The following is a 14734-nucleotide window of genomic DNA, read 5'->3' as shown; positions in this document are numbered from 1 at the left end:
ACTGATACCCTGGAACACCAACTTCACCTTTAGCTATCATTGCCATCTGACCAGGTGTTGGAGACAGAACCAGAAAGAGCAACTGGTCGGCCAATAGCTGTTGCCAGAAGATAAAAAAGTCACTTGTCATTTGAACCTCAGCAGCCAAGGGGAGAAGCTACTGCTTCCAACTCTGGCCTTTCCTGAATCTGCTGTTTACCTACTGTTGTCAGACTCTCAGCACTACTCCCTAGTGCATCCCAGACTCATCCCAAGAACTGAGAATGGCAGACCCCTTGGCTTGGATGAACCTGGGTCATAAACTGTGTTTATATGCTCTGACACCTTCATTTTTATTTTTTTTTTTTATTTTTTGGTTTTTCAAGACAGGGTTTCTCTGTGTAGCTTTGGAGTCTATCCTGGAACTCACTCTGTAGACCTGGCTGGCCTTGAACTCAGAGATCCACCTGCCTCTGCCTCTAGAGTGCTGGGATTAAAGGCATGTGCCACAACCACCTGCAACTCTGACACCTTCTACACCCCCAGCCAGCACCCAACCCTTTCACTGTTTGCCACAGAGGTTAAGCCTAGGTGCGAGGGTGTGGCCAGCTGTTCCAATGACCTATCATGGAGACTAGATAGCACTAGAAAAGTGGCTTTAGGCTTTGCAGCAGGGTGGGTTTACTTGGGGCTTGGCATCCAGCCTCTTCCCAACTATCCTTCCATAGTACTAAGGAGCACTACTCAACTGGCTAGTGCCCAGCTTGTGTTAAAACCTGGGCAAAGAGATAACACGGAGTACAAGCAGGGCTTCCTGGCCTGTCTTACAGGCCCTACAAGCTCATAGCAGAGGCCTCATTAGGGAAGGAACTCCTGTAAGTATGGAAGTCTGCTCTTCAAAGATCCAGCACTAAATTGGATATTGTAAACAGCAGCAGGCCAGGAAGCAACATGGCATGGTTCGGGTGTGGAGTCCAGAAGGAATGTTCCCCTGTGCTTGGGGCAGCTGGTACATGTGACAACTACAAATGCATCAGCAAGACAGGGACTCAGTGCTAAGCAAGCAAAGCACAAAAGCACTTGCATGTGCTTTTGACCATCCCCAACATAGGAGCCACCGTAAAGATGAGGCTGGTTGTGATGGTTCTGACTGCTGAATTTGGGGGAGACTAGGAAAGGCCTTTGCCTTCTCTGCACGGGAAGATGCCATTCCCAATCACAGGTGCAGTAAAGGCCCTCCAGCCCAAGGCAGTCCCAGAGAGTCACAGGGTCCTGCCTACCCTAGGCTGGCCATGGGAACACTTTCTGACAAGAAGCCTGGTGGAGACCCAGTTCTGCTCTGGGGACTAGTGAGGACAAGAAAGATGGTCTTTTCTTTTTTTCTTTGATTTTGACAGGGTTTCTCTGTAGCCCTGGCCATTCTGGAAGTTGCTCTGTAGACCAGGCTGGCCATGAACTCAGATCTACCTGCCTCTGCCTCCAAAGTGGTTAGGATTAAAGGTGTGGGCCACCACTGCCCGGCTGGAAAGATGATCTTTTCTAAAGAGGCTACACACTAGAAAAGAAAACAGAGGACGCTGGGGAAAGTACAGATCCCCATTCAGTATCTCTGCTATTCAGGTGGACAGGGGCAGCTGGATATCTAGCTCTCCCCATGGACACAGGAATCCCGTGTCTTAAATGTACTCATGTCAAATAGCAACCGTTTATTGAAAGAAGCAATAGAAGGTTGAGGATGCTGCCCTCAGGCCTGGATGTGGCTCTTTGCACTGAAGGCTAGGTAGTAGATCACTATGCCGATTACTGCAGCCAGCACTTCTGTAGAGACCCACGGCCCATTCCAGGTGCCCTACAAGAAAAAGACCAAAAGACAGCTCAGGGGAGTGACAGTAAAGTAGACCAGCCACTCTTAATCACTTGTCCTCAGGACACAGAGATTGAAGCTGAGCTGCAGAGGATGAGAGCTTTCCCTTAGACTCAACCCAAAAAGATGAGATGTGCCCTGTGTTCTTTGTTCCCAAGACAAGGCCACTTACCCGATGGTCCACACTGACTGTAAACAGAGGCGGGATGATGGAAACGTCCTCATTATTTCTCTGAGCCTATAAGGGAGATGCTGGGGTCAAAAGGTGCTGGATGGGCTGCCCAGGTAAGGGGAAAATGAGCAAGAGACAAATGAGGAATCAGGAGCAGGAAGAAGATACTCAGTCCTGCTCCATGTAAACTAGGCGCCTAGAGGGCTGATGGTGCAGAAGGGGACTAGAGTGATCAGGGCGAGAGGGCTACAGAAATGGGGCATGTCCTCCCTCCTTGGGGCCTCAGAGTTCCCAGAAGATACTCGCCTTCCTTAGGAGGCTGTAGGACTCTTCATCGAAGAATCTGACCTCATAGGTGCCCGCGTGGGCGCTCTTATGCTCCAGGCTCCATGAAACCTGGTTAGGTGTTTGGCAAAGGGTAGGCATAGCAAACAAATGAAGGCCACTCTGCTAGTGCTGGCACAGCACCACTATGAGCAGTGCCTGAGTCTTTGGCCTATAACCCTGCTTTGAGCCGTTTCCCCCACAACCCTGAATTCAGTATCCCTTACCTGATATCGGCCCACATCCTGGCCCCGGGTTACAGGAAATTGTTTTCCACTAACGTCGGCATAAAGAGCCATGTTCTGGATGGGGGAGGTGGGGACAACAGAACAAGAGTCATATTTTCCTCCCTTCTCTAGGCATACACAGAACCCCCATTGTGCTGCCCAAAGCAGTACCATGACTAGAAAAGTAGGCCAGTTGAGGGCTATATTGGTGGGGGTTGCCATAGAAGACCCAAGGAAAAGGTCTGCCACAGCCCAGAGCCATGCTAGGTCACACCCATGGATACTGTCACCATCTTCCTTCATGTTTTCCTAGAGGTGAATAGAGCTGGATCTCCCCTATGACCACCCTAACCTAACCCACAGCAAGTCTATTAGCTATACACAGGGGTAGGATGACAAAAATGGCCTTGTGGTTTCTTGCACCTTGAGAGAGAGAGGTGCCAAAAGAGGTGTTTAACCCTAAGACTATTATCCCCCCAAAAGGTCCAATTTCTTTTAGATTTTTGGAAGAGCAGGTCAGGGGTTGAGGCTGGGGTTCTCAATTTTAAACTTACAGAACATCCATACAGACACACACTCAGGTAAACTGCAACCAGAAAGATGGAGGGGCATGGGGCCTGACCCTAGTTCTTTCTCCCGTTCCAGACATTCATCCAGGAAACAGTGGGGTGTCTACCCACATTACTGCATGGAGGCAAAGCATACCAAGCAGGTCAGGAATATGCTCTTGAAGTACTTGCTAGGATCTGGCCTCGCTGTGCCCTCATCTCTCCTGCACCCTGTGAATTGGAATCCTTATTCTCCCTGTTGATAGGATCCTCAGGTCACTGTCAACTGCCAGTGAAGAGCACTGCCACCCTCATCTCTTCCCCTGCACCCTCTCTGCTGAGTCCCTGCTGTCTCACCTGCACCCTGTTCTTGCAAGTCAGTGAGATCTCCACGATGAATACGGTCTCTGTAGAAATGACGGCATCTGAGGTTGTATAGTAAGAAGGGGTGATCTGGGGCTCCAGGCAGGCCTCTGCTGTGGGAAGGAGGCAAAGCCAATTTGTGTGTTCCAGGCAAAAGGGCTCACCCTGGTTCTGTCTCTCAGACTTGGTGAGCTAAGGACACACAAATCCTTTTGTTCCTGACAGGAGGGGTCTGGAAGGTGGATCCTAGTACTCAGTCTGAAGTATAATAGAAGGGGCCAGTGAGAGATGTTGAGACAGGTTAGGGTGGGGTAGGGAAGGCTCTTCAGAGGTGAACCTTGAAGCAAAAACATGGAAGAAGCAGGAGTGTGTTTGAGGACAGCAGGGGAGCTGATTTATTGAATTAGTACATGAATCTAGGACCAGGAGGCCATGAAGCAGCTCACCTGAGCCTGGAGCACTCCAGGAGCCCAGTAGACCAAGATAGCCTCAATTCAGAGCCATGTACTGCCTCAATAGCTTACCACATTCTGCAGACACTAAGTGGGGTGCTGGCAACACACAGGACTTTCAAAGTAAGGGTCCTGACAGGCAGTGGTGGTGGTGCATGCCTTTAATCCCAGCACTTGGGAAACACAGGCAGGCAGGTGTCTGTGAGTTCAAGGCCAGCCTAGTCTACAAAGCAAGTTCCAGGACAGCTAGGACTGTTACACAGTGAATCCTTGTCTCAAAAAATTAAAAAAAAGAGGGGGAGGGGGCTCTACATCCAGCCAGCTGACAATGTCAAGAATGGTCCTAGTGTTTCCCGAGAGAAGTAAACTCTGGATCCAAACACCAACCTGTCCCTGTAAACGAAGCACCTCTGAGGAAACCTGGCCACAGGAAAATTAAGGGTATTATGTCACAGGGTATGAAGTAAACACTAAATGGGACAGTCCTCATCCAACTGTTCTCTACGTGTGATGTCTTGGAACCCTTCTGTGCCTTGCTAAGCTGGGCCTTTTTCCTGTGGACACTGTGGAGCCCCTAATAGGTTTTACAGCCAGGTTTGTTTTTTTAAGACACTGCTAGCAACAAACCAGGGGATTCTCTGAGGTATGAGTAGGAAGGATGGAGGAAGGCTACCTGTATGTATAGAAGCCAAGTCCTGCTCAATTCAGGCTCTCAGGTCTGAGTTGCTTCTCTAACAACTTCCAAAAGACATGTCTAGACTCCAGGTTAAGTTCAACCCCACCACCACCACCAGGTGTTACAAATGGCTCAAAACTACCAATGGGTCTGTGCAGAGCTCAATTCTGCTATGATCCTTGGGATTGGATATACCAGGGCCTCATGGAATGTCTAGGGTCCGGGCACTAAAAGCTCCCTATCTAACTTGCCTCGTGCACTTACTCTGCTCCTCTGCCTGGAGGGTCCTTGCTTCCTCTCTTAGATTTCTCTTGGGGAAGCCTGGCCTACACAGCATTGGTTCCTCTCTGCCGGCACTATTTCTCACACAGGGAGTTGCCAGGTGCTGATAAGCACTGCTCTTGTGCGACTACCTTCTGACACAGGAACCAAGGACGTATCACCTTCCCGGCTGGAGCTGGTGGCCGGAGCATGGTGCGGCTTTGGGGCTCTCCCAAAAGCAGACAAGAAAGCATTTGGCTGTTTCTTCCAGCAGCCTGGCTGCCGGGTAAACGGGTGTGTGGTGCTTCGGACGCCACGCCACGCCACCCAGCAGGGGAAGATCCCAGTAGCGACGAGCCCCGGGAAGGGCCAGGCCCCTGCCTCGCGCGCACCCTTCCTCCCCCAGCACCACCTGCCATGGGACAGAGGCTCGCCCGAAACAAGCTCCGGCCAGGCCGCTACCTGAGCAGCAAGATAAGCCGGACAGCAGGAGTAGCGCCACGGCGCCGAAAGATGCCATCGCCGCCATCGCCTCTTCTCTGCCGAAGGGAAAAGAGAGCAAGCCGCCCTGAACATGCGGAGCAGACGAGGAAGCGCGACGCGTAAGCGGCCTCAGCACCCAATCGTGCGCCGGCGGGCTGGGCCGGGCCTGGTGACGTCGCTGGCGGCACTGACGTGTCCGCTTCCCTAGCCAGGGTCCCAACCGGTCACACTTCCCAACCCCCCAACCCCAAGATGGCGGCAACAGCGTTAGAGGCACCGGAAGGGGGCGTAGGAACCGGTGAAACCGTGCGCGTGCGTAGTGCTAGCTTTTCTTACCCTGTATCCCCCGACCTCTCGCAGGGCTGAGTTCTCGCGAGAACAGTGTCTTAACGTTTTGACCTGTAGAGGTCCTCACTTCTCGTCATGGCGCTGAAGGTGGTGATAGCTGCTGGCGGTGCTGCAAAGGCAGTGTTCAAGCCAACTCTCCTCTGCCGTCCTTGGGAGGTGAGTGGTGAATGGCCGCTGAGAGACAGCTGCAGCGCTCACTGGGGGACTTCACACCCCATTAAGACCAGGAGTGGGGTAACGGCCCTTTGAGCAACCTAGAGTTCAATTGGCTGTGCGGGCCTTATGAGGGGCGGGGAGAGGGCTGCACACTGGAGTTCATTGGTCGCTTCTGCTGTCAGTGAGGAGGTTGGCCGAAGTTGGGGGGAGATCTGTGACTGGTGACAGGGGCTCCGGAAGAACTGGAAAGGTGCACCGCAGTGGAGGGTGCACCCCTCCCTAGTGTCCTTGTGGAAGCCCTTTTGAAGAGGTCACGTGTCCCTGGCCCGCCTTGCCCTTACCACCTAGGTTGGTGTCTGGTTCCCAGACTCAGTTCCTCCTTGGGTTTCCCTCTCTTGGACTGCTTTGTCACCTGACCTAGTGAAGGTGGAGAATCAGCCTTTTCCAATGACTCTTGATTCCTCATACATTCTTATAATTCCAGATCCGCTGCCTCCCAAGTGGCTTGACACTTGATTGTAGTCAAAAGGCCAACAAGCAAGCCCAAACCCCTGTAATGAGACTGAACCAGGATTCTGAGGCTGGAAAGCCCCTGGGGCTTTGCTTCCTTGGCTTTCTCTTTGGGGTCTTGATTAGCCGGTTTAGCTCCTGGTTAGCACGACTTAGCGCCAGCAAGCCAACAACCAGCTCTGGGGAATAAGAGCTATCACCTCCAGGCCTTGTTCTCCCACTGACCCAGAACTTGACGTTAGGCCAATTCTCTTCTCTCTCTGGGCTCCAGTTTCCCCTCTGTCCAGTGAGCAGAGAGGACTTCATGTTCTCAAAGCATTTGCTGACTCTGACTTTCCAGAACTCCATGTTGCCTGCAGCCCTTCTACTTACTAGTTTCTCCCCTCTGTTCTCTGGGGAAGGAAGTTGCATATGCTTTATGAAATTCCATTTAAAATATGGACTTCAACTCCTCAACCTGCCTCATACTGGGCTTCTTTAATTGGACAACCTGGGTTCATGAGGGAGAGCTTTGCAATCTCCTAAAAGAAACTATCCACATCTATATAGAGCAAGATCAGGGGTCTGTGTTTGGGGAGTTTTCTGGGACTGGGACAAAGCCCATTGTAACATCTGGCACAGGAGGCAGCTGTGGGACAGGTTCAGCCCTGGCAGTGATATTGCCTTCCATGAGCAGGGCTGCATAGATTGTAAGCCACACCTAGTGCAGGCCCTTAGAAGGCTGGCTCACTGACACAGCTGAAGTCCAGGAGGAATTAAGTGTTGAGAGTACAAGGGTCAGTCTTGCATCTCCCAAGGACACTAGCTTTGAACTAACTCTCTGACTGAGAAGCTGGTAGAGTGAGGGGTGGTGTACTTTAGCTTAGCTCCATCCTGCTGGGGCTTGTGAACAACTTTGCATACCCCCTCTTTGTTAAGATTTATAGCAGTTAAATAAAGTTGGTACCTCCATTCCATGGATTGACTAACTGTTCCCTTTTCTTTTTTTAAGCAGAGTTTCATGTAGTCCAGACTAGCCTTGAAATCACTGTGTATATGAGGATAATCTTGAATTTCTGATCCTCCTACCTCTCCTCCTAAGTACTAGGACTACTGGTGTATGCCACCATGCCTGGCTTCTATTCCATGGATTTTGATGTAGACACAAAGCCATTTTAAGAGTAGCAGATGGTGGATTTGGACTCAGATATCCACGGTCTCCATCTGTTTCTTTGTTTTCTGATGTACTTATTCACTAAGGAAATGTTCCTTGTGGTCCCAGCACTGGGTCAGGCACTGTACTTGGTCTTGGAGTGACAGTGGAGGGCAAGACAAATGTGCTCTGTTCTCAGAGGCTAGGAAGAGAGCAGGGAGGTGATAATCAGGTAGAGTTATGTCTCTTAGATGAGTAGAGGTAAGGTATAAGTAGAACTTAACAGCCAGGGAAGGCTCCCAGGAGAAAGGGCTATCTGTGCTACCTTCTGATAGAAGGCATGGAGACCCTGCAGACAAGATGAATCTGATATTGACAAGTACTAGAAAGAAAGCAAAGAAGCTCCAAGTATGCTGGTAGCTGCATATATAGTGAGGGGCCCTTGGGACTCTGGTCCTAGTAGTCAGCCTTCCTAGTTCTTGGCTTGGGCCACTGAGTGGCATTCCTGCATTGATAGTGCCAGGGTTACTGGGCCTCTTGTAACTGGGACTAGGGTAACCCAGAGGGGAATGGTTAGACTCTGTCTGAGCCTTCTGGTCTTCTGGGAAGAAGGCAGGGCTCTTTAGAAAATGGTTATTGTGTCTCTGCTATTGCTTAGAACGCTCTGCTACTGTCTGGTGGTTGAGTGGCAGAGAATCCTAAAGTTACAAGGAAGAACTTAGCTGTACCATGCCAGTGCCTCCTCAGGTATTCCTAAGTGAGTGGGGCACAGCAGGAAGGAGGAGGAAAGCTTTCCTGTGGAGCTGAAGATGTGGCCTCTCCCTCAAGAACAGTGAATGACTTCTTAGCACCTAGCCCATTTGGCCCAAACAACTTTTCTCTGAAGCTATTAGAGTATCACATGGCCAAACATGGCTGCTTCCCAGTCGTGAGATTGGGGACATTCATCATCCATCCAGGATACACCACAAAAGCAGCTTGCAGTCCCTTGTGAGAGCCATCCTAGAGATTGGTATATGCTATTAGTCTTCCAGAAATGGCTGTGTTTTTCTAGGCATTTTTTATTTCTGTTCTGAAGGACCATTCCCTAGGGGTGACAGTGCTTATCCCAGGGCAGTGGGGTACTGTATTCTCTTTACCTCCCTATTTGCATTTATTATAGTGACTATGCACTGGCTTTGTAATAAGGAAAGGCATAATAAAATTATTGTTCAGAGTTGGTGGCTTATTGAGAGTATCCTTTTTGCAACATTTCAAATTTAACAGTCTTTTTTCTTGCACGTGTAGCAATAATTGGCCGAGAGCCAATACACAAATGGGATGGGGACATACAGTTCTATTTTTGTTTGGCTTTAGAGACAAGACCTTGCTCTGTCACCTTGCTGGCCTGGAATTTACTATGTAGACCAAGCTGGCCTTGAACTCACAGAGATCTACTTGCCTCTGCCTTCTGCAGGCTGGGATTAAAACTACAATGCCAGGCCAGGGCATGTAGTTTTTATTATGTTGATCCACAAGAGAGTTAAGTATTGGGCAAACTTTGTCTGGTGCTCCTGTAGAACAGTTTTTGGGAATGGAAGCTTTGGAATGTCCTATATACATAATGAATTGTTGTTTACTGATAATCATTTCCTCTCTGCCAAGAGCTAGGCTAGCTCTTTTGAACTTGACTTTTGGGATTGAATAGCTAACATTGGCATCTGGGTTCTCTTTGACAGGTTCTGTGTGCTAATGAGGCCCCCCGGAGGAGCATTTCCTCAGTAAGTACCTGCCTTGGATGTGTGTTTGCACAGGCACGTACATATACATGTGAGGGAGAGAGCTGTGCTCATGTATTTTGTGTGTGTGTATGTGTATGCATGAGCGTGCATACACATAATGTATATGAGACTGTGTGTACTATGTATATGTGCCCATGCACACATGACTGTATGTTGCTCCCTGGCCCTCCTGTTCTTCCCTCTGAGGCACAGTCTCCAGAGGTCACTCACATCTCCCCTCTGAGTTATACTAAACAGAGTCCCCAGGGAAAAGAACCCAGTTCCCTGGTCACAGCCTTGTTCTTCCAACCTTGGCTGATCCATGTCTTCTTCCTTTCTGTCTTCCCTCTAGCAACAAACAATTGTGAGTATTCTCTGAATTAGATTTGAGGGGCTCTTAGTTGCTTTGGGGTTAACCCAAGTCCAGGTGGGCTTGGGGTGGTGGTGGCTGCTGATCAGGAGCCCCAGAACAGCAATCTTGCCTTGGCTAGCCTGTGGGATTGGTACTGGAGGGAAGAAGGTAATTGGCTCAAGTCAGGGTGCACATTGGTTGTACCCAAGGGCTCACTTTGACCCTCTCCCTTCTTCCAGCCTCCATCTGCTAAATATGGTGGGCGGCATACAGTGACTATGATCCCAGGGGATGGCATCGGCCCGGAGCTCATGTTGCACGTTAAATCAGTATTCAGGTATGGAGGACCTGGACCTTCCTCCCTTAATTTCTCTCCCAGGGAGGGTTGTTCCCCAAGCCAAGCTGGAAGCCCCCAAGAACTTTGTGCCAAGAAGCACAGGGAACCCAGAAGCCCACCAGCTGGTACTCTACCCAGGTACCCAGTGGGGTGGTAGCAGGAAAGCCTGACTGTAAACCCAGGTCTTGCATCCCAATGTTTCTCATCCTGCTAGGCTGACCTGGGCACAAAGAAAGTGGTACCAGTCCTGTAAAGGTCGAGTATGACCCTCATGTTTGGCATGGGTGGGTCCAGTTCCCTCTTAGCTGGAGCCAGGTCAAGGTGGGAAGCAGCAGGGGAAAGACTGGTTGGTATAGGCTTCAGGAGGGGTGTGGAAGGCCTTAGGCCAGCTTCTTTAGCCAGGCTTTACTGCAGGCATGCATGTGTGCCAGTGGACTTTGAAGAGGTACATGTGAGTTCCAATGCTGATGAGGAGGATATCCGAAATGCCATCATGGCCATCCGCCGGAACCGTGTGGCCCTAAAGGGTGAGTCCAGGGGCCAGGTTGGGGTGCTATATGTGATTCCTTTTGCCTATATACTGACTTTTGTGGGTTCCCTTGGTTCCAATTTCAGGGATTTTTCTGGTTATTGATGACTCTTGTTCTTGGCGTCTGGGTAGAGGCTTCTGTGGGCCTGTTGGTAGCATGGTTCTGTTATTTCAGTGGCCTGTGTGAGCTTGCTCAGTGGCTTCTTCCTACCTCTTCCTTCACTGAGGCATGCCTCTGCTGGGATCTGCTTTGACCCACAGCTTTTCTTCACAAACTAAAGATCAGAGATGTAGTTTGCTCCTCTGCTTGCTGCCCTGGCTCCAAGTGGCATAGTCATGGACATTATACATAAGGACTCTAACAATATTTCCTGGGGTTTGCCTTGGTTGGGTGCACAACCTTAAACTAATCAATCATTCTGTGAAGTTTAACCCATCCACCGCTCTGTGGGAGGAATATGTTGGCATTGAATGGGCCTTACATGAACCACAGGGTGCCATAAGCACTCTGGGTGAAGTCAATCTGGGCAGGGAACAACTTGGAAGTGGGGGACAGCTGGTCCTGATGGGCTGTCAAAAAAGGCTTTTCCACTTGGTGTGGTCTAATCACCTTCTAGCAGATACTACCTCACTGGCCTCACTGGGCCTCTTTTTTCCTTCCTCTAGATATCTGGGCCACTCTGGCCCAGACATGCTATGGCCTAGCTGGGGCCTTTTTCAGGCAGCCTCCACCTGCCCCTGAGCTGGGCATGGATAGCACTTCAGTTTGGGACCTGGCAGTAACTTACCAAGGTCATCTTGTTGGTCCCAGTGTGGCTAGCCAATTTATTGTTATTAATGTTATCATAAACAAAAATGGTCACTCTGTAAAGATAGCCTGGGTAAAGCTGGGCGGTGGTGGCGCACGCCTTTAATCCCAGCACTCGGGAGGCAGAGCCAGGCGGATCTCTGTGAGTTTGAGGCCAGCCTGGGCTACCAAGTGAGTTCCAGGAAAGGCGCAAAGCTACACAGAGAAACCCTGTCTCGAAAAACAAAAAAAAAAAAAAAAAAAAAAAAAAAAAAGATAGCCTGGGTAATAAGTGGCAGGGTGTCCTGGCTAGCTGTTAAGCATATTTATTAATTTATTTAGTAAATATTTATTGAGTGCCTACTATGTGCCAGGTGCTTGTCAAGGTTGTTGAAACTCATCATGAAACTCATGTCTCTCTCTCTCTCTCTCTCTCTCTCTCTCTCTCTCTCTCTCTCACTCTCTCTCACTCTCTCTCTCGCACACACGCATGCACGTGCATGCAGGCACTCACACACACATGCAGGCATGCACATATACCCCTTCGAACCTCATGGAGCTTACAATGGCAGTTATAACCTAGAGTTCAAGGAAGTATTTCTTCTCCAGTTGGATCAACCTTTGGTGAACATTCCCTAGGCCAGGTGGGGGGATATAGCAATGCTGTTGAGCCCAGAGGATCCCTCTCTAGCTTGCCTATCTTGTTTGTTTTTGTCCTGTAGGCAACATTGAAACAAATCATAACCTGCCACCATCTCACAAATCCCGAAACAACATCCTTCGGTGAGAGCCATGTACATAGAGTGGTGGTTCAGTGAAGACGAGGGTGGGCTGTGCTGACATTCATGAACCTGGCTAAGTTGCTAGTAGGGCCTGGTTTGATTTTCTCCCTGTTACCCTCCCAGCACCAGCCTAGACCTCTATGCCAACGTCATCCACTGTAAGAGCCTGCCAGGAGTGGTGACCCGGCACAAGGACATAGACATCCTCATTGTGCGGGAAAACACAGAGGGAGAGTACAGCAGTCTGGAGCATGAGGTAGGCAAAACTACTTGATCCTCTATGAGTAGGTGGTGATTATGGCCAAGGTCAGAGTTGAGAGCTTCAGAAACAAGGAAGAGGTGTCCCCACTCAAGGGGTTGGAAAAGCCAGATATACTCAGTGATAAGGCTGCATCATGTGGTACTCCCATTAAGCCCTTTGTTGTCCCCTGGCCTCTTCTCAGAGCGTAGCAGGAGTGGTGGAGAGCTTGAAGATTATCACCAAGGCCAAGTCCCTTCGAATTGCTGAATATGCTTTCAAGCTGGCCCAGGAGAGTGGGCGTAAGAAAGTGACGGCTGTGCACAAGGCCAACATCATGTATGTCTACTCTATACCTTTCTACCTACTTTGAACAGCTACAAAGTAGCTGGAAGGGCCTGCTCAGGTCCATCTGCAGGGTCTAGGGTATCAGGGGCCACACTCAGGACTGTATTCTGTTGTCCCTGAGGCTCTGTATCCTCTAGTGAATCCCTAGAAAAGGTGAGATAGATGGGATTATGTTTGTTTTTCCATATGGAAGACAGGTTACAAGTTAGTCCACAGGGTTCCATGGTTCTCTGTACTTTCCAGCTGACTGTAGTGAGAGGTCAAGCTGGTATCTTGTATCCCCCGTTATCTAGGAAACTGGGTGATGGGCTCTTCCTCCAGTGCTGCAGGGAGGTGGCAGCCCGCTACCCGCAGATCACCTTTGACAGCATGATTGTGGATAACACAACAATGCAGGTAATCAGCCCATCTGGCTCCATAGCCTTCTGCCCACCCTTGGTCTCATAGCTTATACAACTCAGCTCACTTCTTTTCCCACAGCTGGTATCCAGGCCTCAGCAGTTTGATGTCATGGTGATGCCTAATCTCTATGGTAACATTGTCAACAACGTCTGTGCAGGGCTAGTTGGAGGCCCGGGCCTTGTGGCTGGGGCTAACTACGGCCACGTGTATGCAGTATTTGAGACAGTGAGTAGCCAGGCACAACTCTAGCATCTTTTTCTTTCCCTTATAGTAGCCTTGTGTCATAGTTAGTATCCCACAGTGGTGTTTACCCATTGGTGCTGCTTAAGACTAAAAGTTTCTAAAGGAAACACAGACCCATGACTGTTAGGAATTATTATTATGTGGGGGAACCCTAAGGGTATCCTGTGTGTGCAGGGAAACGGTGGCCAGTGATACACGATGCATCCACATGGAGAGTTTATTATAATAGAGGGATAAAGAGGCAGAGAGACAGAAAGAAGACAGAGGGGGTGAGGGAGAGGGGGGTTGAGGGGTACACACCTTGTGAGAGTGAAGCAGAAGAGGAGAGAAGAAATGGGTGGAGTTTTTCCTTAAAAAGAGACTTTTGCATTAGGACGCAGGGTGGCGCCAAGGGATGGGATCAGAATATTAACAATAAGCATCCCCATTCCCTCTCCAAAGCCCTGATATGCCTTCATTTGCTGTGTCTGGGATATGCCTCTACCAGGTATGGCACACAAGTAGAATCATCTGCCATGCATTCTTACATTTTCCCACCTACCCACTTCTTCCCTTTCCAGGCTACAAGGAACACAGGCAAAAGTATTGCCAATAAGAACATTGCTAACCCCACTGCCACACTATAGCAAGTTGCATGATGCTAGACCACCTCAAGTAAGTGGCTTCTTTTTTTTTCTTTTTTTCTTTTTGGTTTTTCAAGACAGGGTTTCTCTGTGTGGTTTTGTTGCCTGTCCTGGAACTCACTTGGTAGCCCAGGCTGGCCTCGAACTCACAGAGATCCGCCTGCCTCTGCCTCCCGAGTGCTGGGATTAAAGGCGTGCACCACCGCCGCCCGGCGTAAGTGGCTTCTTAATGCCTGGTCATGAGTCCTCTCGCCAGCCTTTAGGTCCTGAGAACCAAAAGCTTGTTCTCTTCATCCTCTAGGCTCCACTCCTATGCCACCTCCATCCGCAAAGCTGTCTTAGCATCTATGGACAATGAAAATGTAAGGCTCCTCTTGTCTCCTCTTTGTCCCACTTCCAGTTTCCTCTCCTCTAGTCCATCTTATACTGGTCTGACCAGTCCTATATGCTTCAGGCAGTGACCAGCACTGGCTGTGGCCTATAAGGGAAGGGTGGTACTGGCTTCCTGGTGCCAGTTCCTTGCCCTTTCCAACTATAGAAAACAGTAGGTAGCCCTGGACCACCATGGGGTTGTGTGGCAGACTTTGGCCTGATATGTTCAAGCTTCCTGTTTTCCTCCAGATGCATACTCCAGACATTGGAGGCCAAGGTACTACATCCCAAGCCATCCAGGACATCATTCGTCACATCCGCATCATTAACGGCCGGGCTGTGGAAGCTTAACTATCCTTGCAGTTGTCTCAGCCTATCCATAGGACCCTCTTCTCACTCTAGCACTCCAGCTAGCACGGTGAACAGGCTCTAGAATAAAGCTACTTCTGCCCTAGAACTTGGCCAT

General features: G+C 49.8%; 2 protein-coding genes across 5 annotated transcripts; one reads left to right on the top strand and one right to left on the bottom strand.

The window, feature by feature from the left end:
* Positions 1–1662: 1662 nt before the first annotated feature.
* On the bottom strand, positions 1663–5603 carry Ssr4 (signal sequence receptor subunit 4). Of its 4 annotated transcripts, XM_037199336.1 has the most exons (7): positions 5329–5598; positions 3472–3590; positions 3272–3370; positions 2567–2641; positions 2322–2411; positions 2016–2081; positions 1663–1828 (listed from the first exon to the last, which is right to left on the bottom strand). In XM_037199336.1, exons 4-7 carry the CDS (start codon positions 2636–2638, stop codon positions 1724–1726), a joined length of 333 nt encoding a protein of 110 aa, XP_037055231.1. In that variant the 5' UTR covers positions 2639–2641; positions 3272–3370; positions 3472–3590; positions 5329–5598; the 3' UTR covers positions 1663–1723. The 4 variants fall into 4 exon arrangements, with proteins under 4 accessions (XP_037055231.1, XP_028744313.1, XP_028744310.1 ...); XM_028888480.2 differs by lacking the exon at positions 3272–3370 and having other exon boundaries at positions 5329–5603; XM_028888477.2 differs by lacking the exon at positions 3272–3370 and having other exon boundaries at positions 3472–3587.
* A 94-nt stretch (positions 5604–5697) lies between these two features.
* Positions 5698–14725, top strand: Idh3g (isocitrate dehydrogenase (NAD(+)) 3 non-catalytic subunit gamma). Its single transcript, XM_028888474.2, is given in 14 exon segments — positions 5698–5853; positions 9214–9255; positions 9608–9619; positions 9847–9944; positions 10359–10471; positions 11983–12043; positions 12166–12298; positions 12486–12619; positions 12922–13024; positions 13109–13255; positions 13834–13894; positions 13897–13927; positions 14198–14258; positions 14518–14725. Coding segments are annotated over 14 exon segments (1179 nt in total). The 5' UTR covers positions 5698–5772; the 3' UTR covers positions 14620–14725.
* The last annotated feature ends 9 nt before the right edge of the window (positions 14726–14734 follow it).

Source organism: Peromyscus leucopus, chromosome X (assembly GCF_004664715.2).
Source record: "Peromyscus leucopus breed LL Stock chromosome X, UCI_PerLeu_2.1, whole genome shotgun sequence".
NCBI lineage: Eukaryota > Metazoa > Chordata > Mammalia > Rodentia > Cricetidae > Peromyscus > Peromyscus leucopus.
The sequence above is the reverse complement of the archived record's forward strand: the minus strand, read 5'-3'. Positions and strand labels throughout refer to the sequence as shown.

Coding starts and splice junctions, on each gene's coding strand:
- Ssr4 (XM_028888480.2), bottom strand. CDS start 5,395: ATGGCGGCGATGGCATCTTTCGGCGCCGTGGCGCTACTCCTGCTGTCC. Junction 3,591..5,328: donor CGGCTTATCTTGCTGCTCAG/GTAGCGGCCTGG, acceptor TCCTTCCCACAG/CAGAGGCCTGCCTGGAGCCC. Junction 2,642..3,471: donor CTTGCAAGAACAGGGTGCAG/GTGAGACAGCAG, acceptor TCCCCCATCCAG/AACATGGCTCTTTATGCCGA.